General features: G+C 37.0%; 1 protein-coding gene across 1 annotated transcript; it reads right to left on the reverse strand.

Annotated features, from left to right (window-relative positions):
* Positions 1-4,189: 4,189 nt before the first annotated feature.
* On the reverse strand, positions 4,190-18,626 carry LOC140245729 (cholecystokinin receptor type A-like). Its single transcript, XM_072325262.1, has 2 exons — positions 18,530-18,626; positions 4,190-5,232 (listed from the first exon to the last, which is right to left on the reverse strand). The coding sequence occupies exons 1-2, from the start codon at positions 18,624-18,626 to the stop codon at positions 4,190-4,192; spliced, it is 1,140 nt and encodes a 379-aa protein (XP_072181363.1).
* Between the last annotated feature and the right edge of the window lie 4,924 nt (positions 18,627-23,550).

The following is a 23,550-nucleotide window of genomic DNA, read 5'->3' on the forward strand; positions in this document are numbered from 1 at the left end:
ACTCTAATGCGTACAAAGTTAAAGGGTAAAATATGCTTTAGCCTATACATAACACCAATTGTTTTCCTTATTTTCACACACACCATATTGATATGTTCCTTCCACATTAATTTGTCATCAATTACTACACCCAAAAATTTCACTGACTTAACAAAAGAAATCTTACAATTTATTGATACATATATCAACTTCATTTACAATATATTTGTTTCTAGGCTTAAAAAGCATACATGTTTTATCCACGTTCAATTTAAGTCTATTTGCTTGAAACCAATCATTAACTAAACAAAGTTCACGATTAAAAGTTGAACAAAGAAAATTTATATCACTACCAGACAAAAATAGACTAGTGTCATCTGCAAAAGCAATAGTGTGAAGTAACTTACTTGAAAAATGCAAATCATTAACATATATAAGGACATTAAACATATCGACATATTAACATTAACATATTAACATTAACATATTGACATATTATTAACATATATAAAGGCCCTAAAACAGATCCCTGAGGAACACCAACATTTACACAACGATATGTAGACGATATACCATTTATGGACACATATTGCACTTTGTCACATAAGTAACTCCGAAACAATTCATTGCAGTTCCTCTAATACCATATATTTCCATTTTGATAAGGACACTATGATCCATACAATCAAACGCTTTAAACAAATCTAAAATTAATCCAATCAAAACCTTCTTGTTTTCAAAAGACTGTGCTATTATATTACTCAATTCCATTGAAGCCATATAAGAAGAATACCCTTTTCTGAAACCAAATTGTTTCGAATTATAAAATATCTCTTTCACGTAAAAATTTAATCAGCTGATTATATATCAACCTTTCAAATATCTTCGACAAAAACAGATAAAAGCGAAATAGGCCAATAATTTGCTAAAAGGTCTTTATCACCTCCTTTGTAGACAGGAATAAGTTTTGCTATTTTTAAACACTTTGGAAACATACCATCCTTTAAAGATGTATTAAACATATTGCACAAGGGACTCACGAAATGATACTCCTTTTTATAACATAGCTATCAATATCATCATATCCAGGGCTTTTACCTGTTTTTAAATTTTGTACAATTTCAAGAATATCACATACTTGTATAGGCCTTAAAACATAGAGTGAGGATTATTACTTGTTGATGAAAATTTCGTAAAATGTGAAGAGGTAGACGGAACTGTGTTTACAATTTTTGAACCTATATTACAAAAAAAAAATACATTAAATGTATCAGCAATGGCATATTGATCACACAGAAATTGCCCATTTGGTTGCAAAACTTTTTTTACCTCACCTTACAAAGAAGTCTGTTTATAATTTTCCACGTACCTTTAATGTCATTATGAACATTCTTAAATTTGGTATGATAATAATTTCGCTTCTTTTGACGTAACTCAGCATCAACTTTATTTCTACTTGCAATATAAATAGCCTTTCGATACTCTGTTGGATTCTTTAGATACTTCGAATACAATGCATTTTTCTTATTGCACATTTCTCTAAGAGTATTATCAAACCATTGTTTTTTTATATTGATTACACCTCCAATTACTGTCAATATATGGAAAACACTGATCATACAATTGGGTTACCACTTTCATAAATCTATCAAATTGATCATCAACATTCCCCTGCATTACATCGTTATTCCAATCAATCCCACGTAACTTATCACAAAATTGTATCATATTATCATCATGAATATTGCGTTTATAAATCTTTTCAGGACTTTCAATATTACCGAAATCATAATGACAAAATACAGGCAAATGGTCGCTTACATCTGTAACTATAATCCCTGCCCTATTAACTATTTCAGATCTATTTACAAAAATATCATCAATCAATGAACTTGAATATTCAGTTACTCTGGTTGGTTTAAGTATCAATGGACTAAATGAGTACGTCTTCAAAACATCAACATATTTATCAACATCTGGGCATAACGTAACATTCAGTAAATCAATATTAAAATCACCCAATAAAAGACATTCTCTCTGCTCATCACACACTTTACTTAATGAGTTCTCCAGATATCGCAAAAATTCAGCAATAATGAAAAGGTGGTGTGTAAATAGCGGCAAGTATAACATTCTTATATTTCATACGGATTTCTATAAAACTTGATTCAATACTATCATTAAAAACATCAAGATCTTTACGTCTTACAATCTTTACTTCATTATTTACATAAAATCCAACACCACCACCTCGTTTCTCCCTTCTCTCGCTACCCACGTATGAGTAACCGTCCAAAGGCATCACTTCACCTCATCTTCTGTTAACCACGTTTTAGAAAGAGCAATGACGGAGCATTCATTTTTCGCGGATAAATAAATTATTGTTTCAAACTTATGAAAATTCTTTTTTATGAAAAACAGTAATACACAAAAGAAATGCAATGTCAATAAGTGTACATAAGTAAATTATGGGCATTAAGTTGAGTACGGTAAGTATGAGAAAAAGAGAACGCAATATGTCTCTATATTTCAGTAAAAAATATAGAGTCAATTAGAATGCAACATCAGTAAGTCTGTATGTCATGTATGTGTCCATAATTCACATTCACAGTTTATTCAGTTCATCTCGACCTCTTATTGTCCGTTTGATCGCTTTTCCGCCAGACGCTGGTAGCAATACACAGATTCTGCCGTCGATCGACCACGCTTCTTTGATTTCATCGTGCTTTTTCGCCGCCCAGATAAGATCCTGATTGGTGGAAGTTAGTGCCTCATCAATTGCCATGCCGGAGCCTTTCAATTTCCTTCGAGCGTGTAGCACTGCACTCCGCTTACGGTAGGAACAGAACTTGACAATGATCGCTCTCGGTCGCTTTCCTGGTTCGCCGTTCTGAGGCTGCGCAGTGGCAACAGTAGCAGTGGTAGCGGAGGAACCATTCGTCATGCCTGGTTTCCTTGAGGCAACGCGATGTGACCGTTCGATGTCATCCAGCGTGAGGGGTACTTGAAGTTGCTGGGAGACAATCTGGCAGATGACTTCATCAGTCCTTTCACCGGCAGATTCTTTTACACCATGCATAGAATTTCAAACAATTCCGACGAAGTACTGGTCTGCTTCATTCATGGGTTTCTTCAGGTTGTCAATGGACGTGATCTGAGTCGCTAGGGAGTGCTTTAATTCATGAAGCTCCTTTTCTCTTTGCCGCAAATCCGTTTCCAGCTGCAGTGACAGGGCATCATTGTGGTCTTATCTTTCCTTTATTTCGGAGTTGCTTTTTTCTAGGCTGGTCAGTCACTCGATGACTTGATTGACATGCTTGTCGACAGCTTTTTTCTACTGCCATTCCAATGACATTGAAAAAGGCATTGCTTTTCAGATAGTCTTGAATAGCTTGAACGACGGTGGCTTCGGCGTTCATCTTGGCTTTGGACGCCATTTTGGATTTATGATGAAACAAGTAGAAATCTTCAATCATAATGGTAGCAGTATGTTAACACGGGTAGAGATTAGGGTAGTCGGAGGGTAAACATCCACCCTGATGAGATTTCCCGTGATGAAAACGATACTATATCATATGTTTCAGCGGTTTAAAGGGTGACGTTACGATGTCCGCCATCTAGGCATAGAGAGCGTCGAATCCACAAATAGAGATACTGATACCGATGCATTCCAAAAACTGTCCATTAGATGAGAATTAAAGTTACTTGCTCATTGCATGATATAAAGAATGCCGGAAACATTTCAGAACAAAACAGGTATAATGTTCACTTACGGGAAATTTCGAAGCATCCACTTGTTTATGTTGAAGGGCAACGTTTGAAATCACAGCACGTATATGTGGGACTAACCAGTGACTTGGTCAGTAGGGTGGTCATCAGGCGACACTTCATTGGCTCAGAATTCCGATCAAAATTGTCTATATATCACATCCAAGTATATCACAACCATGTAGCTCTCCTCAAAGGTGTATTCACACATTAAACTGGCTAGAGACGACCAGAAGTGTGCTGCAAATTCTCACAAAAACGAGAATTCATCTTGTTCACACGTAAACGCACTCCTCACACCCTACACGTGCCGTCTCAGCAAATGCAATTGTTGACAAGAATCAACAAATTTCAATACAGGAATGTAAAGAGAAAACGTAGATAAGTCATCATCCAGTCTTTTGTAATCATTTTACAACTATTATAAAGACGTTGATAGGCATTACACAACGTCTTTGTCGGTGGACACTTCAGGTTTGCTCTGTATCCTTTGGCTAAACATAGAGGTTTTCCCCGTCGCTGATGACATCATAAAGAGATCTTTCACTGCTGTACGGAATGCCTGGTTTCTGACTGCATAAATGATTGGATTAGCGCATGAATTGCAGAAGGCAAGGACAGTAATAAAGTTGTATAGTGGACTGTAGAGATACGTTGTTGGGATGACACCAAGATTGTAGGCCAAGTAAGCGGTTTGGGACGATGACCAGCATAAGATGAAAACGGCTACAACCACGAACAGCATCTTCAAGACACGTTTCTTAGCAACGAGATGCTTGGCTGACGGATTTGAGTGTTCCTCCTGGTGACCACCCTCCCTAAGGTACAGGCGGGACTGGCGATGGAGAACCAGAGCTGTTTGCGCCTGACTGATTAGCATAATGAGAGCGGGGAAAAGAAACATGACAAAATACAGCATAAACCCAACAAGGAGCTGTGTTCCGCGGGAAGGGAATATTTCCACGCACTTGAAGCCCTCGACGCGAGTGACAACGAGCAAAAATAAGTTTGCCATGAAAGTCGAAATCCAGATGGTGACGATTACTATGGTCACTCTCTTTCTTGTGACAAGTCGCTTGAAGCGAAGTGGGTAGGCTATGGCAAGGTATCGTTCAAGAGGTATAACTGTCAGGGTGAGTATGGACGCATCAATCGAGATCCATAAACACAGAGATGTTGACACCACCTTACAGTAGATCGTTCCCAGGAAGGTTTGAGGAACCCTGAGAGGCACCGGCAGCGGGAGCATGAAGACTGACGTCAGGAGATCTGCAGCGGCCAGTGCTCCGATCAGGACATCGGTGGATCTGCTGCTCCTCCGCCTGGCGTACAGGACGAGCACCACCAAGAGATTCCCCATGATTCCAAGCAAAGCCGCAAGCATTTTTAAGATGGTCACCCAGCTCCAGACGATGGGCTGCCATAACCAAGTCACTCGTGGTGATTGGTCACTTTCGGACAGAACTAACGAACTCTCTGAGTCTTCTGCCACAGGAATTGACGAATGACTCGTTATCAAAAAAAAAACGCTTGTAATGACTTCGTATATGTTGAAAGCCTCGGTGTCGTCTCTCTTTTCTGAAATATTAAATGGTAATTCTGATATCCCGTCGGATTCGTTATATTCACAGCTGACGTACCCACAAAGTATGACGAGTAGGAAATAAACGTAGATACGATGAATTTCCATGGTCGACCTTTAAAATGAGGAGGTTAACACAGTCAAAGGTAATGATTGTAACATAAATATAAATAAATGAATATATATATATATATATATATATATATATATATATATATATATTATACGAATGAATATATTTTGCAATGGGTAAAATTTTATCACACCATCAAGCAGTGGTTTTTTTTTTTTCTATTATGATCATTACTATCAGTGTGAGGTTGAGTTCCTTGGTCAAAGTCAGGAAAAGGATGAGAATTTAATTGTAATTTAGAATACATCTGATAGAGGTCTTAAAGCTCATTGATTATTACATTGAATTTCAGTTTTTCATATCGCAATAATGCAGAATGCAATAATGCAGAGCACGTTACGTGCGACAACTTCGAGTTATTATCATTCTTATTATTGTTTATTTTTTATTCATTTATTTCCTTGGGGGGATCTCTTAACAGAGAAGTCAAACTGAGATGTACATCGTTGCATGTGAGTAATCGAAGTTATCATAATCTAGTAGACTGAAGACTAATTTGACTTGCTTTAATATTCTCTCATGATAATATCCCGATTAAGGCAATCCTAAGCAAGCATAAATGGGGGGGGGGGGGGGAATAAACAAAATAAATACAATTGATGAAAAAAAAAATCTCACCTCACTGGAGCGCTACAAGTGATGATGAAAGATTCGCAGACAGCGGAGAAATCACCTTAAACGACCTGATATGCACATGTATGCAAAATTTTGTAAGTAGTGGGATGCATGAGAATCGGTCGTCCTTTATAATTCTGGTTTTGAGGATTGACCGACGCATGCGCGTTGCCATGGGGATGAAGGTTTGGAGGCCTTGTACCAGGTATTACGTGGTTTAGTGAGCTTATATAGATGCATCGCCAGTACAGCACGCCTGATCTGCTTGCACTTATTCATAAATTATCTATACAGCGCTATTAATCATATGATTTTTTTTAATTATGACAATGCAGTAATCATTTCATCTCTTTGTGAATAACCTTACGTACGTTTTAATCATGAAATGCATAGCACAACTGCCAAAGGTACAGTCACTGAAATAAATGAATAAAATTTATTACAAAATTGCCTTATAATTTCATAATCTAAGCATTGATATCACTGATTTCAGTGTCATTGAGGAATCATTGATGCCCATATGTTTTGTTCCATATATTTATATTTAGAATGAAATTGAAGAGAACGGATGTAGAAGCAGCTTACATCGGGAATAAGGTTGATTTAACATATTTATATACGATATTGTTGTTTTAAATGAGATGATAATATTGCTTTTATACATCTCAAGTGGGCCATAAATCCTCATCGATGTGGTGGTGTGCTTATAGGGTATTCTATTGATTTTTAAAAATACCAAGAAATCGGAAATAGGAACTCCAGATGAATGCATCCCGTCTCATACTTGGCCCCTCATTTTTGATTTATACAAATGCACTGACAATTTGTGATTTACCACTGCTATGTCAACGCCTCCTAAAATGGTGTCAAAAATTTTGTAAATAATTGCTGAGATGATTCAGCTTTCAATATTTTGCGACGTACTTACACACCACTAAATGAAGATAACACTAAAGAGCATACAATTCTAAGAGGCATTCAAAGTTTATTTGATGAAAATCGGTTTGAAACGGCTAAGATGTTCAACAACAAAGTAAAACAAAGCGATCCTAATAAAAGGTGGGTCCCACCTTCTATTAGGATTGCTTTGTTTTGGATGTCTCATCCATTTCGCAACCAATTTTCACCAAATAGTCTTTGAATTTCTCTTATAATTATAAGCTCTTTCATATTTCATAAGAGGTTTCTCCTCTCACAAAAAGAAAGTATGAAACTTGAGCCCCATCTCTACCGCAACTATACCATCCCTTTAACAACCCACAATCACGTTTTGCTGATTAGCTCTCGTCCATCAGAATGGTGTCACATCAAGCTTCTTACGTAACATTTCATTTCATTTCATATCTATTTCATTTTCAATGAAAATGTAACAGTAAAAAATACAATGTAATTGAATGAAAATAATTGAATACACATCATGACATAAGAAAGCGCAACAATGTAACTAAAACAAATACTGCTGCTGTTGATGATGTTTTTATTTCCGTTTTCAGATAAAATATACACATTATGCAAGAATATATGTAGGTCTTCAGATCTTAGCACATTTTCATGCTTTTTAATTCAATTCAGTTTTAATTTTATCTAAAGATTGAATTTCAAAATGGAATTGTCTTTGTAGGTAAATCCTGAATGTGGTTTATCAAAAGTTAAATGTGTAGAGTTACTGAAGTACTTTATCGTTTTACATTTACATGTATATCCAACAGTTCAGCCTTTTGACCACTATTCATTGTTCTTTAAACCGATATCTACCTATCTATTTATCTATTCATCTATCTATCTATCTATCTATCTATCTATCTATCTGTTGGTATATTCTTATCTTCTGCTTATTCGTAGATTGTGGAATCGTCTTCCTGAAAACAAAATAAAACACATACACACACTCACACACACACACACACACACACACACACACACACACACACACATTTCGAACAAATACACTTTCAAGAACAGCAGTTACAATCAAATAGCAGTTCAGGTGAGGTGATGCTATCTGCAGTCGCCTGACAAGTTACGGCATTGACCCGAGCGCACAAACCTCTGTAGTTTTATTTCTTGTTTCAAAATCCTCATAAACTCAAAGCAATAATTTATAGTAAATTAGGATAATAATATGCATCTTAGCTTCAAGGAAGGAATTAGTAAAGGGGTGTGATGATATTAACAAAACTTCTCTTGAGCAGGGGTGGAGTTGTGTGATTTCAAACCACATTCAAAATCCATAATATGCATACAAAGCCTATACCTTCATAGAGAAGAGAGTCTTAATGAAGGGTCATAAGCAAGGATACAGCCCTCCTTCGTTTCACATTACCATAAACATATCCCAGGAACGAAATGAAAGCCTGCCCCACAGCATGAAAAACACTGTCTTGATTATAAAAAAGAAAGAAAGAAAGAAAACGGCTTGGATTTAAGGCACACTTATTTCTGCGAAAGAGCTCCCCGCTATAAAGGTTAGAAAGTCCTTTCGAATATAAATGAGCATTCATGATTATCTCTCTTGGAGTAGAATTGTTTTGTTTTGCTTGTTTGTTTGTTTGTTTCTTTTTTAATTCATAAATTGTGTAGAGTATCATCCTATATTTCAAATAATGTGATAGAAGAATTCATGAATTGTTATCATCAAAACTTATCTTGCATAAAAATATTATACATTATTATGTATCAAAAAACAGAACGTTCTTGATTTGTTACTTTGTGTATTCTGAATTATTGTTGTATCTTGTTATTCTGAAGCAGGACCCCCATGTTATATGAGCCACTGATGGGGCTATCCTGGGTTTAAAAAAAAATACTGAAAAAAAAATAAGTATATCGGTGTATATGAAGAGAAGGCGCAAAGATGCAGTGGGCCTATATAGTCGATTCACCATAGCTACGTGCTACATTTCTTGACGATGTATAGAATCGTGTTTAATTCATTTACTTGACACTTTCACTATACTTACAATTTCCATCAGCTCAAAGTTCAAAAGGTTGGAGTCTCTTTTTATGACACTAAGCTATCACCTGTCTCTTATCTGACTTCGTGTTAGTATTTGTAGCAACTGCCAGCCCTGTTCAAACTTAGAAGAACAAAACATTTGTAGAGGCCACATTAAACTCCTTTCTGAACAATATTTGGGTATTTATGCTTGTCCCCAATCTTTGGTGTGTCAACTGCTGTTGCCATGATCCAAAACGGCCTTCGCTGTTGAAATCAGTGATATTTGGTGTATTGTATTGTTAGGTCAAGATAGCTGAGTTTTGAATCTCTTGTACAGTATGTCCCAAAAAAATTACAACGGGACCCCCTGCAATGATATCTTTAGAAATAGTGAATCAATCGAAATACAAATTCAGGGTATGAAACTATAACTCATTTCCCACATCTTACGGAAAACCCCATTCGATTTTCTTCAGTGGTCAAAGAGAAATTAGGAATTTTGTGGAGGATGTCGGGAATCTCTTTTGTCCAAGTTCTGTCTATTATTCACGCACTAGAGCATTGGATTGCTAAAATTGGAAAAATTAGACTCATGAAATGCTTTACAACAATCTGCATTTCTCTGTGACCGCTTAACCAAATTGAATGAGGTTTTCTGCAAAATAGAGCTAAGATGTTATATTTTAAGGCCTCGAAATAGCACTTAGATAGGTTGATCATTTTGGATGATATCAATTCGAAAATTTGATTGTAATTTTTGAGGGACATACTGCAGTATGTCCCACTAAAATTACAATCAGATTTTTGCATTGATAACATCCAATGTGATTTTTTTTTTTCAATGCTACTTCAGGGTCCTAAAATATAACATCTTAGCTCTATTTTGCAGAAACCCCCAATCGATTTGGTTAAGCGGTCACAGAGAAATGGGGATTATAGTAAAGCATGTCATGAGTCTGATTCTTCCAAGTTTAGCACTTCGATGATTTTGTGTGTGAACAATAGACAGAACTTGGACAAAAGAGATTCCCGACATCCCCTACAAAATTCCTAATTTCTCTTTGACCACTGAAGCAAATCGAATGGGGTTTTCTGTAAGATGTGGGCAATGAGGTATAGTTTCATACCCTGAATTTTTATTTAGATTGAGGCAATATTTTTAAAGATATCATTGCGTAGGGCCCCGTTGTAATTTTTTTTTGGGACATACGGTATGTGTTGTAAGTATATATGCATACAAATGATTTACTTCTTCGTTCTATAAGAAATAGGTACCGTCATATACCAGCCATCAGTTGGTTCTCATGATTAATTCATAGCCACCCGAAACTGATTAACCTTCGCCCTGTAGAACGAGAGTGAGAGAGAAAAAACAAAGGTGTGCATACATGATTGATCATCTCTGTTTTTTTTTTTTTACGGTAAGCGTTAAAAGGTTTAATACGTGATCATTGTGCATCATACATGGCTGCAATAACAATTATGCCGACCTAGCTGTCACTTGATTGACATGTCAATGTCAGTGATGGGCAATTTGAGTTTAGGTTATATCGGTGAGTATAGAAAGTTTTTTCCCCTTGTGTACTTTGTCATGGTCATCGTGTGCAAAGCGCTCTAAATGATATTGACGGTGTTGGCTATTCGTTAATCATGCTTATAGAATCAAGCCCTACCCATATTCCACTTATTATTATAAGTAGGATTCCGGCCAGCTTGCCAAATCAAGTTGCAGATGCCATTCCAAAGTTAAATTCACATTTCAATACACATAATAGCCTAGGGAGCAAATAAGAAAATTGATATAAAGATATACAAAATCATATGGAGATTCCGAGTGTTGCACGGAATAATGATATGGGTGAACGCCACGAGCTTGATACGAGTCATACAGTTTTGCAATAAAACTCTTCTAGTAGAAGACTGTCTCAATTATTTCCTGTCTGTGGACCTATTTATTGTGATCATAAGTACAAGAGGATGTGGTTCTCCATTATTGCCCAAGCCAGAGGCTCAAGCCCACTCCAATATGTTGCAGTTGAACTTCAGCTGCGTTTTCACCGATTCTGTTAATGCTAATATCTTCCCTTTTTCTATTTTTCTGTTCCTTCTACTTCTACCTGTCATCTTCTCCTTCTTCTCGTCCTAATATTCATTGTGCTTCTTATCTCTTCTCTTCCTCTTTTCCTTTCATTCTACATCTTTTTCTTTCTTTATTTTACTATTTTGCATTATTTTTCTCCCGCTTCATTTTTTCCCTTCTTCTTTCTATATCTTCTTCTCCTTAATCTCCTCTTCGTTTGTGTTTGTTTGTTGCTTGTTTGTTTGTTTGTTTTCTGTTTCAAAATTCCAAAATTTAGTAGTTTTTGAAGCATCAACACCATTGCTGCTGATATAGTAAAATAAATTCGATGTCTTCATTAAGCTGCATGTCATACGAGTACTTATGGGATATTTCAATATTTTGAATAATGCCGGAACATTTGTCGAATAGAAGAAACAAACAGACTCTAAAAACGCTGTAATTTCAATGGTTTGACCATGCATACTCCTATCTTATAATAGATTCAACCGGACATGGTGTGAAGTGGCACTATAAGAAATTTGTTAGACAATGAATGCATTTTTTCTTAATCAAAGTATGATAATTTATGTTTTACTGTATTGTGTAACTTGTGTATTGTCAAGCATGTGTATGGTTTAATGAATTGAATTAAATTGAATTAAGCTATATCAAATTTATTGATCTCCTCTTTTATTTCCAAAGAACATAGTAGGAGCTTTCATGAACAATCGTAAGCATTAGTAAGTACACTCTGCTTGACTATTAAAAGATAAAAATCAGTATTAATGAATAAATCACAGCAGGTAAACAGAGTTTCAAACCAAACGTTCTGCATGATTAGTATTATGTTATTAGAAGAAAGTTGAACAGCAACTTCAAAGCAGTGTTTGCTTATTGTGGACAACTCAAGCAATCGACAAAAAATTTAAAGTAAAGTAAATCAAAACAGGAAAGACGATACATGTAGAGAGGACATAAAAACACTAACACAAACACCCACGAAGACGGCATGTTAGTGTGTGTTCCTGTTTGTTAGAAATTAAGTAAGAAAAGATGATTAAGAAAGTTTCTCGGGATGTCTGGTGATTCAGTGCAGCTTTAAAGCTGTATATTGGATTATATCCCTTCATCTGAAGATGAGAAAATTATCGTCCATATTAGGCCATTCGAGACAGCGCCACGTACGACGAGGTGTGTATATAGGATGACACGGAGATTGTGGATAACGAACTTAGCGTCTCTGACAATACGCCTTTTGACTGTTCGGCATATTGAGGGTACTTGATGGGGAAACTTTTTTCCTTCCCCCACCCCCCCCCCCCCTCTCTCTCTCGCTCTCTCTCTCCTTTACCTAAATGAAGTTGGAATATAAGATTATGTATTTTTGTGAGTAATTTTAAACCATATTGTAAGACTGCTTGTATGTATGAATATGTATTATGTATATAAAAGATATATGCATCTCAATCTCTCTCTCTCTCTATTATATACATATTATACTTTTTTCCTCCCCCTCTCTCCCCGCTCCCCCCCCCTTCCCTCTCTCTCTCTCTCCTTTACGTAAATGAAGTAGGAATATGTATTTTTGTGAATAATTGTAAACCATATTGTCGGTCGCTAACATTGGTTATGGCACTCACTAATTACTAGTGAAAGGCAAATAGTAAGAGTTCATGCTATGTATTATATGCTTATATGTATGAATATGCATTATGCGTACAAAAGATAATGTATGCATCTCAATGTCCCCCCCCCCTATCTCTCTCTCTCTCTCTCTCTCTCTCTCTCTATATATATATATATATATATATATATATATATATATATACATATATATATATATATATATATATATATATATATATAACGTACATAAACATAATACATACTTTATACATACCATGTATGTATATGTTTATATATACATTATATGCATATATTAGACTTTTAACACAAGCACAATATCCGACTATGGGAATAAAGTTCATTTCACTGAAATGAATAAATGCACATCCGACTACAGTAATTAAATCTATTTCACCTACACACACACACACACACACATCCAAGTATGCATCATATCTTTATATGTATATATTTCATATCATATCATATTAAAGTCACATATATGAGAGTATGAAATACATTGTACACACACGCACACAGTCAGTAAAGATTATGCAAGGATAAGTTTATCTTTATCTCACTTCTCTACTCATCAGTTATTAATATTTCTGTGAGTTGAAAATGTTGATGATAGTGGATTTGCATGCAACTTTCCAATTTCTCAACTGAACATTAATCAGTAAGCTGATTTTTGGATGGTCTCTTGTTACACAAGTAAAAATTAAAAGCAAACATAGAGATGTCTAAAAATGATGAATTTAAGTGTGATTCAACTCAGAATCAATTTTATTACCGTGCATCAATCACCAGTTAACGTTACTCAGTGCAGACGAAACCTATAGTGAGAACTCTGTTTCAAATATTATAGTACGTAATAATGTTGAAAAATTTTAATGTCATGGGCATGATGATATGACATTCAACAATCATCACGACCAGATGTTCAATTTATCAATAAGCAGATACGGTAAAAAAAAAAAAAAAAAAAAAATCTAAAGAGCAAGCAAATATCCATCAATCCTCTCTTCTCCACGAACAATGACAAAAAGTATAGTTGAAACCCTAATCCCCTGCACGCCTTGAAAAAAAAAAAAACAACTATCATACAACATCAATGACTCCACTGACCACTACTAACCAAGCTAACAAAGAGTGTTCACTTTCCTGGAGATTTAAAAATATACCCATCACGTCTGCAGTACGGAAAGCTGATGGAGCGACTCCTGTTATTAGTTGCGGTTTCCTTCAGGATTTTTTTTTCTCTGTGAAATCTCATATAAGTTCTATATTCCTTGTAATACCAAATAAAAAAGATAAACGTTACTCTCTAAGAGGCTATTAAATTCTTTTAGATTATTTACATTTACCGACGTGCATCAGTGAGTGCAAAGACCTAGACACAGTATGGCAATGGTGTGAGTATTCTGCATGTGTTTTAAAATATGCGTAAGTGAATACAATGTACAACCCGCTCAACCAAAAGTGTAGCTGTGACAACTGGTATGCTTCCGCTAAACCGCATGGTTAATAATATCGTTAATAATGTATGTCTTGACAGTGTGAGACTACAGTTTCACGCGATAGGTAAATATGCTGTGATGACATGGTTCCAAGTGCGGCACAACCACAAAAATTTGCTAAATTTTACACAGCTTGTTGTTCAATCACAATTATGACTGTCACTGATTGGAAAATACTAGTACATAATAATCCAAACAAATCGTTTTAAAAGCTATCTAGGGAAATGATAACTTTGTAACGGAATCATATCAAACCAGGAAATTTTATATGATATGATTTTACAGGTGTTCCATTCAAAGTATACACTCAGTATGCCTATAGACACTGAGAGTCTGTTGTTCCTTCAAATTAATTTCCCGTCTGTCGTCAACTTGACACTGCTACTAGCAAACCCAGTTCATCAAGGCTGAGGCTATTTATAAGTTCAGTTCAGTTTTTATTTCTGCATTTCAAAATCAATACAAATCAACAAATCAACAAAATACTTACATAGTCATTTACAGAGCTAATATTCGTAACGTTTGGATCCAAAGAGGTTCTATATGTAATAGAGTAATCGCTCACTATTCAGTGCGTACAAAATGAAAACGGGGCCAATTGAACAGTGGTGCGCGCGCACGAAAGAGGTCGACTACCAGAAGCCCGAACCCGGAAGTGCCAATAGTAATACACGTAAAGTACAGCTTCGAAGATGGGGTTGGGTTGGAAAAATCATTCTAATTTTAAGGAAAATCAATATTTGTCCAGATGCCTCCGGATTTTATAAGTTAGATACATTCTCAAAACAGTATACGTGTTTTGATGAAAAAAGGACTTGCTCTAATGTGTCAAATATGTGCCTTAACATGAAGCCAAAATTGCCAAACAGGCATTCATGCATTCATACAGCAGAAAGGTACAGTGTATACTCTTTGGTATGGGAGTACTGATTTCACATAATATACGTCACTTAGAAACATCAGACACACATACAACACTCACTCCCACACGCATACAGCACACACTCCCACACACACACACACACACACACTCACAACAAACACACACATACGCACACACACGTACACACCAAACCACATTTTTTTTCAAATTCCAACATACATACACACACACACACACACACACACACAGTTGTGTGTGTGTGTGTGTGTGTGTAGGAATTTGAAAAAAAATGTGGTTTGGTGTGTACATGTGTGTGCGTGTGTGTGTGGGTGTGTGAGTGTGTGTTTGCTGTGGGTGTGTGTGGAAATGTGTGTTGTATGTGTGTGGGAGTGTGTGTTGTATGTGTGTCTGATGTTTCTAAGTGACATATATTATGTGAAATCAGTACTCCCATACCAAAGAGCATACACTGTACCTTTTTGCAATCTTATGAATGCATGAATGCCTGTTTGGCAATTTCGGCTTCATGTTTAAGGCACATTATTTGACACATTAGAGCAAGTCCTTTTTTCATCAAAACACGTATACTGTGTTGAGAATATATCTCTCTTATAAAATCCGGAGGCATATGGACAAATATTGATTTTCCTGAAAATTAGAATGATTTTTCCAACCCAACCCCATCTCCGAAACTGTACTTTACGTGTATTACTATAGGCACTTCCGGGTTCAGTCTTCTGGTAGTCGACCTCTTTGAAAATGGCGGCGGGTCGTTCAATTGGCCCCGCTTCCGAGCGCGCGCTCTATTACATATAGAACCTCTTTGTTTGGATCATGCATACATTTTTTTTTCTTCAAGAACGAATATTATATATAAAAGGAAGCAATAGGAAATTATAAAAATGAAATGCAGGGAACCATCATCATAAGCTAAGCTTGACGAGGAAGATGGCCCCAGGTAAAGAGATACATAAAGAAAATCTTGCCACTCACTGAGTGGGGGGTAATTGTGCGAAGGGCACAATAAGAAGATACATAAAGAAAATCTTGCCACTCACTGAGTGGGAAGTATTGTGCGAAGGGCGTGCGGTGCAGTGCGGTGTGCATTGTGCTGGGGTGAATCTTGGTTTGTACGTTGAGTGTTATTTTGTGTATCAGTGTGATGAGGTGAATGTTACTTCAGTTATGGCCGTGAACTCATTGTTTAGGATGTTTGTTGACCAGGTGGTATGAATATTTATGTATCAGAAGTATACTGGATTATGAGGGTGTTTTTTAGTTCTCGTTTGAAAATGTTCAACGACGTACATTGTTTTACATTAAGTGTTCGTTGTGCACGCAGCTTCGGTTTGTACTCATGAATACAGTCTGACAGTTTATTTGTGTCAACATTTCGAGCATCAATTTAAATATTTTCTACAAGCGATATTTCCGAAAGCTCACATTTCTTTGACTCTTTACTGACATAATATATCTTTATGTTGAGGGTATATTACCCTTGCTTTCTGGAAGAGGTCGATTGATCTCTCTTAAAAGATATGCTAGAAAAATATATAATCATATAACTATATCTTTCTTTTTTACCACACCGTCATAAACTGCCGTATACTGCCACGGTATACATTGCTTGGGTCACTTGAAAACCTTCAAAACCTGATGGAATTGTCTAAGATTTTCTAATTTCACTACGTACTGCGTTCAACAAAATGTTGCTGCATTCACTCAATCCAAATGTTTTAATTATTTGCAGTGATGCCGGAAATCAGGTACAACGGAATTCCAGGTTAAGCATTATTGAAGAAGCCTTCTCAAAACGATTTTACTACCCTGCAGGTGGCAACTTTATTTGTCGAGAGAACTAACCAAAGGATCTAAATATTTGCATTCCTCGATTCTATAGTACAATGTACATACGTATTATGATATATAAGCCTATTGTCATTACAGGTTTACAAAGGACCTGCATGGACCAACAAGACTTTCTCTTGCTTGACTAGAACCGGATTAATACAGTCAAACCAGGATCACACGCAAACTTCGCGAGATCTGCCATTATTGTAACGACTGTAGGCGAGAGCATAGAACTGTAGGGCGCCATCAACCATCTTTATGGCGAGACCTTTCTTGTCATCTCGGCTGTCGTAACGTAGATCTAGGGCATATTATGTAAACAAAGTATTGACAAGACTCTTGTTGGATAAGGATTAGGGAACAGAGAAGACAGCAATGTTTCGAATGAAAGAAAAAGAAACTTGTCAGCAGTTTAATGTGCTAACTTCGAAAGCAGATTTTCATCTGGTATTCACCTAATTTTATGCAGGCAGGTTTAGAGTTTGAAACTTATTTTCATCTCGTGTACTTCATGGGGAAAATGCAGAACTAAAACATTTATTTGGAGCTATCTCCTGGGATGGACGAACATGGACATACACAAAACTCATTTAGATTGAACCTACATCTCTTTTCCAAGAACAGAACTTATGCAACAATTGACATGAAGGAGCCCAGAGATGAACTCTGGAACACATTTGTAGAGTGTTCCATTCATCGTGTTATTATTTACATACTAAATGCGTTGTCCCAACTTGGAGTTACTTTCACATTGCAATCTCGGACTTGATTCGGGCCTTGGTTTGACTATTATCGTAGACAGGAAATCCGAGAATTGAGATGGGTTGACTCCATGGTTTATACCTTCAATTAGTCTGAACTTTCGCCGCAGCTATCTGCAAAGCATGTTTAGGATATTCATTCTATCGGTTGTTTTCGTTGGTATAAACCGCTAGGAAAATCATCACAAACAAACGTTATAAGGAAAGAGAAATGATTTGCTTTCAAGAGTGAGTTTCCTTTGAATGTAGTTACTTGCTTTTGATGATAGTGCCAAGAATATCAATTTGCTCAATACAAAACCATTTGTTTCCAAACACCTGAACATTTTTTTATCGCTAAGCCTCCGTTTAAAAAAGTCACTCACGTAATATTATCATGGACAACAATGTCTTAATTTATCTACAAAATAATAAACGATGGAAAATTGATCGAGATTATGTTCAGAGACATGAATTAAAAGAAATAGTCCAGTCACAGAATGGGGAAAGAACAAGTGTGTTCGGTAAATTGGAAGAAGGCTTGATTTTCGGAGTAAATCCCATAAACAGCTGAAGTTACAATGTTATGTAGGCCGACTTTCAAACCAAAAATTCTTAAGTTTGTGTTAAACTTGAAAATATGCAATACGAATAAAGCACTTACAAAGAGTTTGGCCCTCAAGCAGACTGCTTAACAGAATGCTGTATAGCCATAAGGAGGATACCCGCATCGCCAGTCACCATCTTCGTTGAAGTCAGAACTGGTCCACGATGTCTGATTCGATGGCAAGCAACTTGCAGGTACAGTCAAACTAGATGAGCTCGTGATCACCGCACTGGTCTTTCACCGCATTCACGATGTCGACGATGAAGGACTGGTTGATAGGGAACGGCAGGTTTGTCCCATCTCCACCACACATCCCATACATGCAGTCGTCTTTCCTTTGCGCAGCTGATGTCAATGGGGTCTTCAGTTAAATTTGGAACAAAAAAAAAAATTGTTAAAATTGAGAATCGTGAGAAACAGTAGCTTTTTCAAAAATTCAAACCATCTCGCTGGAAGCAAGTACTTATGCGTTTAATCCTTGTTTGCGATTGTGTATGTACGTATATAAGTGCCCGTTATTTTGTCTTCAGAAATGATGATGTAGACCTATACAGCTATAAATGTTGTTTCAATGACTGGTCTCTGTGACTTTCGTGTATATTTTTCAGGGATGATTTGCTATCACGCTTAACAATTCATATGAAAATTTCATGGATAATCTATCAATATAATGGGTCATTCTTCGCTAAGTGTAAAAAATCTTTGTCTCACTAGTTTAAAGGTAATATGTACAAAAACAAAAGGTCATTTCATTACTTTCTGTTCTGTTTTCAATGACTTACATTCATTTAATTAAGATTACATAAAAAAGAGGGATGAATTATTTATCCTGACATATTATTCTAATTTTCCCATATCCGTACCACTAAAATCCCCATGTCCCAGTGATACTACAGATTATGTCGTATTTCAAGATTGAAGGATGTTGAAACGTTTTTAAATGCTTATCTATTTCATTTCAGAACGTACTATTAAATTATTAGCATAAGATAAACCAATATCAAACCTTCTAAGAAAAAATGAAATCAATGATTCAAAATTGTGTGTCCCACCAAATTTGCGTCATCTCTGTCACGAACATTAAGGGCGCCATTAACCAAAAATGTCGCGTACCCTAAATATCGATTTTAGTGCTAAATGACAGTTACATGCTGGAGTTTAAGAACTGACCTGGTTTCCCGCCCCCCCCCCCCTTTTTAATCGATAAAGTATTGTGTGTGTGTGTGTGTGTGTGTGTGTGACAAAAGCCAGGTCGTACCTTCATTCAGCGTCATCTCCGAACGCTTGAGATTACATATCAAATCAGATTAATTAATAATTTTGGTGGCATAACGGGAGAGGAGATCATACCCTCTACCACAATCCTAGTACACACGGTTCTTGTAGCTCTTAATTGTATTCTTCAATTTTCTTGATTTAAGTCAATAAAGCAATCATCCCAGGGGCATCGTTCCGTTTTAAGGATGGTGGGTGGGGGAAGGGACTTGGAGTTGGAATAGCTGTGCGAGGGAGTGGAGCGACCTAGGGAGGGGGGGGGGGGAGGGGGTATCCATCCTCCCACACGAGGAAGATTTTGCATTTTCAGACCTGAAATTCAGCGATCTGGTGCACACTTTTGGTGAAATTAGTGATTTTTCCCTATTAAAAACAAGTAAGATATTGAAATATTCATAGATAATTGAATGACTACATCATGGTATTTCAGCTCTTCCTCCGCCTGTGCGACATCACTGTGAAGGCCTACTAAATAGTGGGGCCCATCACCGGCGTAGCCAGGATTTGATCTTGGGGGGGGGGGGGCGGTTTTAGATGCGAGGGAGCGAAGCGAGTGAGGGAGGAGGATGTGGGAGGGGTGAGAACTTTTTGCATTTTGATGTTGTAAATGATGCAATTTGACGATTTTTTTTTACGTGTTTTATCGACTTGAAACCGTCCAACATGTTTAAGGTAGCAGTACATTCTATGCAGATTATTATTGAACACTTTTGCCTATAAAATGGTATCATTCAAATAACCTTTTTGTATTATTTCTTACACTGAAGATCATGAACGCAACCGAGCCCGAGCGAGCGGAGAGAGCGAGGGGGGGGGGGGGGGGGAGGGGGGAGGGGTGATGGGGGGATGTGGGAGGAGGGTGTCCCCCCCCCCTCCCACGGTGAGAACTTTTTTGCATTTTGATGCTGTACATGGTGCAATTTGATGCATGTTTTGGCGCGTTTTGTAGACTTGAAAACAGTTTCACTAATGTTTAAGGTAGCAATATAGTTTGATGTCGATGATTATTATACAATTTCTGTTTAAAATGGAATCATTTAAATAAACCTCTTGTATTAATTCTAACACTGATAGTCCATGGGCCAGGCCAGATATTGGTACCATCTGAGGTGGCAATACCTTTTTGGTGTCATTTTGTTTGTCGAGTGTTTGTCGGGCATAGATATGCTTATCAAGCTATGATAGCATTTCCAAATGAGTAGCTTAGTTGTAGTAAATGAATTTTTAACCAATTTGGTCTCGTTGTTATATCCCTGTACTTCTGAATCGAGACCAACCGCTATACAAAGAAGAGCACTGTCTTCTGTATGTTCACAGGACTGGTGTTCTGTTGTAAACGCGACTTTTTGTTGGTTTTGTGGTGCAGGGTCACAAATGATATCATTTCAAGCAAATTTGTTCAATAATAATCTACATCGAAAATATTCTGCTACCTTAAACAAGTGGGACTGTTTCAAGTCGATAAAACACGCCAAAGCATACATCAAATTGCACCATTTACAACTTCAAAATGCAAAAAGTTCTCACTGTCACTTGACTGTGGGAGAAGGAACACCCCCTCCATCTCCTTCTCTCGCTCCGCTCGCTCGGGCTCAGTCACGTTCATGATATTCAAAGAAGTTAAGGACAGATTCTGAAAGAGCATACTCTAAGCTTTAAAATGATGTATAACTCAATTCAAATGGACTCCCCTAACCTACCTAAACACTGGAAGAAAGCACCCACTCTGGAAAAGTGTGAACTGAGAAAAGAGACTCTGAAGTACAAAGTTTATTCAAGCCCTTAATCTTTACCAAGCCGTGCTAGCTGTGCTATGAAAGGGACAAAACACAGGATGTAAACCACCGGAGCAACAACAATGAAGAGATTATATTAAGCTGAAATTCGGCATGTTTTATTAGCACATTCTGCCCATGATTAATGCTAACTTTCAAAGCAGTAGCATCATCCTTTCAAAAGTTATTAGACTTAAAAGTAAAGAGGGTGCAAAGGATTTCAAGACATGAAAAGCAGCCTCTAAAAGACATACCTGCATTCTTAACTCTTCCCCCAAAAAGGGTTGTAGAAATACTGCTGAAAACACACTTTCCCATTCATGTTAAGATACCAAACTAAAGAATAATATAGAAGAAGGATAGCTCTTTCAGAAAATATGAAAAACTCAAGATTTATTAGGTGGAACAATTTCACCTTTTTTGAGTCCTCACTTAAAATCAAGGGGTGCGACTTTTTGTTTGTTTTGTGGTGCACGGTCACATTAAAAAAACTTCTTGTATAAATTCTTAATTCTTAAACTGAATGTCATGAACGCGACCGAGCCCGAGCAAGCGAGGGGGAGGGGGTTGGAGGGGGTGTCCCCCCTCCTACGATGAGAACTTTTTTTTTTTGCATTTTGATGTTGTACATGGTGCAATTTTGATGCATGATTTTGCGCGTTTTGTCGACTTATGAATTGTCCCACTTGTTTATGGTAGCAATATATTTCGATGTCGATTATTATTAAACAATTTGGCTATAAAATGGTATTATCTGAATAAACTTCTTGTATTAATTATTACACTTAATATCATTAACGCGACCTAACCCAAGCGAGCGGAGGGGGCGGGGGGGGGGGGGGGGAGGGAGGGGAAGGGGAAGGGGGTGTTCCCCCTCCCACGGTGAGAACTTTTTGCATTTTGATGTTGTACATGTTGCCATTTGATGCATGTTTTGATCGTTTTGTCGACTTGAAACAGTCCCTCTTGTTTAAGGTAGCATTATATTGTGATGTCGATTAATATAAAACAATTTTGCTATAAAATTAATGGTATCATTTGAATAAACATCTTGTATCAATTCCTAACCAAATGCCTCCGCCACGAAGTGGTGCCGGAGGCATTAGGGAGCATTAGATTTTAGACGCGCGGACGTTCAAAGGGTATAAAAACATGGTATGAGCGTGCGCAGTAGCTTGACGTGCGCTACTGCGCACGCTCAGACCATGCTTTTTTCCCTTTGAACGTCCGCGCGTCTAAAATCTAAAGCTCACTATTATGTTGTCGGGTTGTCCGTCCGTCCGTCCTTCCGTCCGTCCGTCCTTCCGTCCGTCCGTCCGTCCTTCCATCCTTCCGTCCGTCCGTAATGAATTTTGTGGACAAGGTAACTATCAAAACCTTTTGAGGTATCCTAATGAAATTTGGCATATATGTGTATTAGGGGGTGAAGTTGTGCCTATCAACTTTTGGGTGCATATGCTCAAGGTCAAAGGTCAAAAGGTCAAGGTCAAATACATAAAATTTCACTATTTCCATCATATCTATGCAATGCCTGAAGATGTTTTTCTTGAAACTTAGTGTATACATGTATTACCCAATTAAGATTCTCTGGTGAAAGTTTGGGTCATGAGGTCAAAGGTCAAAAGGTCAAGTAAAAATATTAAAACTTCACCTTTTTTCTCTGTACCTTGGAAATTGTTCAAGGTCTCTTCATGGAACATAGTATATATACATGTACTGACTGGCAGTAATTATCTAGAGAATTTAGGGTTCATGGGTTCATGGGCTCAAGGGTCAGGGGTCAAGGTCAAGGGCAACACTTAAAAATTTTTACTAAATATTTTATTTCCCTCATGTTTATGCAATGCCAGCATGATATATTTTCACACTAGGTGTATGCATGTTTAACCTAATAGAGATTTTCTGGAAATTTTTTTTTCTTTTGTTTTTGCCTCAAAGGTCAAAAGGTCCAAGTTTTTCCTCCATATCTCGGAAGTGGCTCAAGTTATCTTGAAACGTACTACATATCTATGCATCTTCTGCCTGACAGTGATTATCTTATGAATTTTAGGGTCAAAGGCCAGATGAAAATGGTAACAATTTACTATTCAATACAGAAATTGCACTTTTTCTCCATACCTTGAAAATTACTCAATGCATAAACGTATGAATGGGTCAAAGTCAAGTTAAAGTCCATAAATCCCAAATACATGCTCT

This window comes from Diadema setosum, unplaced genomic scaffold (genome assembly GCF_964275005.1).
Source record: "Diadema setosum unplaced genomic scaffold, eeDiaSeto1 scaffold_25, whole genome shotgun sequence".
Lineage (NCBI taxonomy): Eukaryota > Metazoa > Echinodermata > Echinoidea > Diadematoida > Diadematidae > Diadema > Diadema setosum.

Excerpts from the sequence above, each read along its gene's own strand:
- LOC140245729 (XM_072325262.1), bottom strand. The coding sequence starts at position 18,626 with ATGTATGGGATGTGTGGTGGAGATGGGACAAACCTGCCGTTCCCTATC. Across the intron at positions 5,233-18,529 it reads TGCGGTGAAAGACCAGTGCG|AAGACTCAGAGAGTTCGTTA; the intron begins GTGATCACGAGC and ends TTCCTGTGGCAG.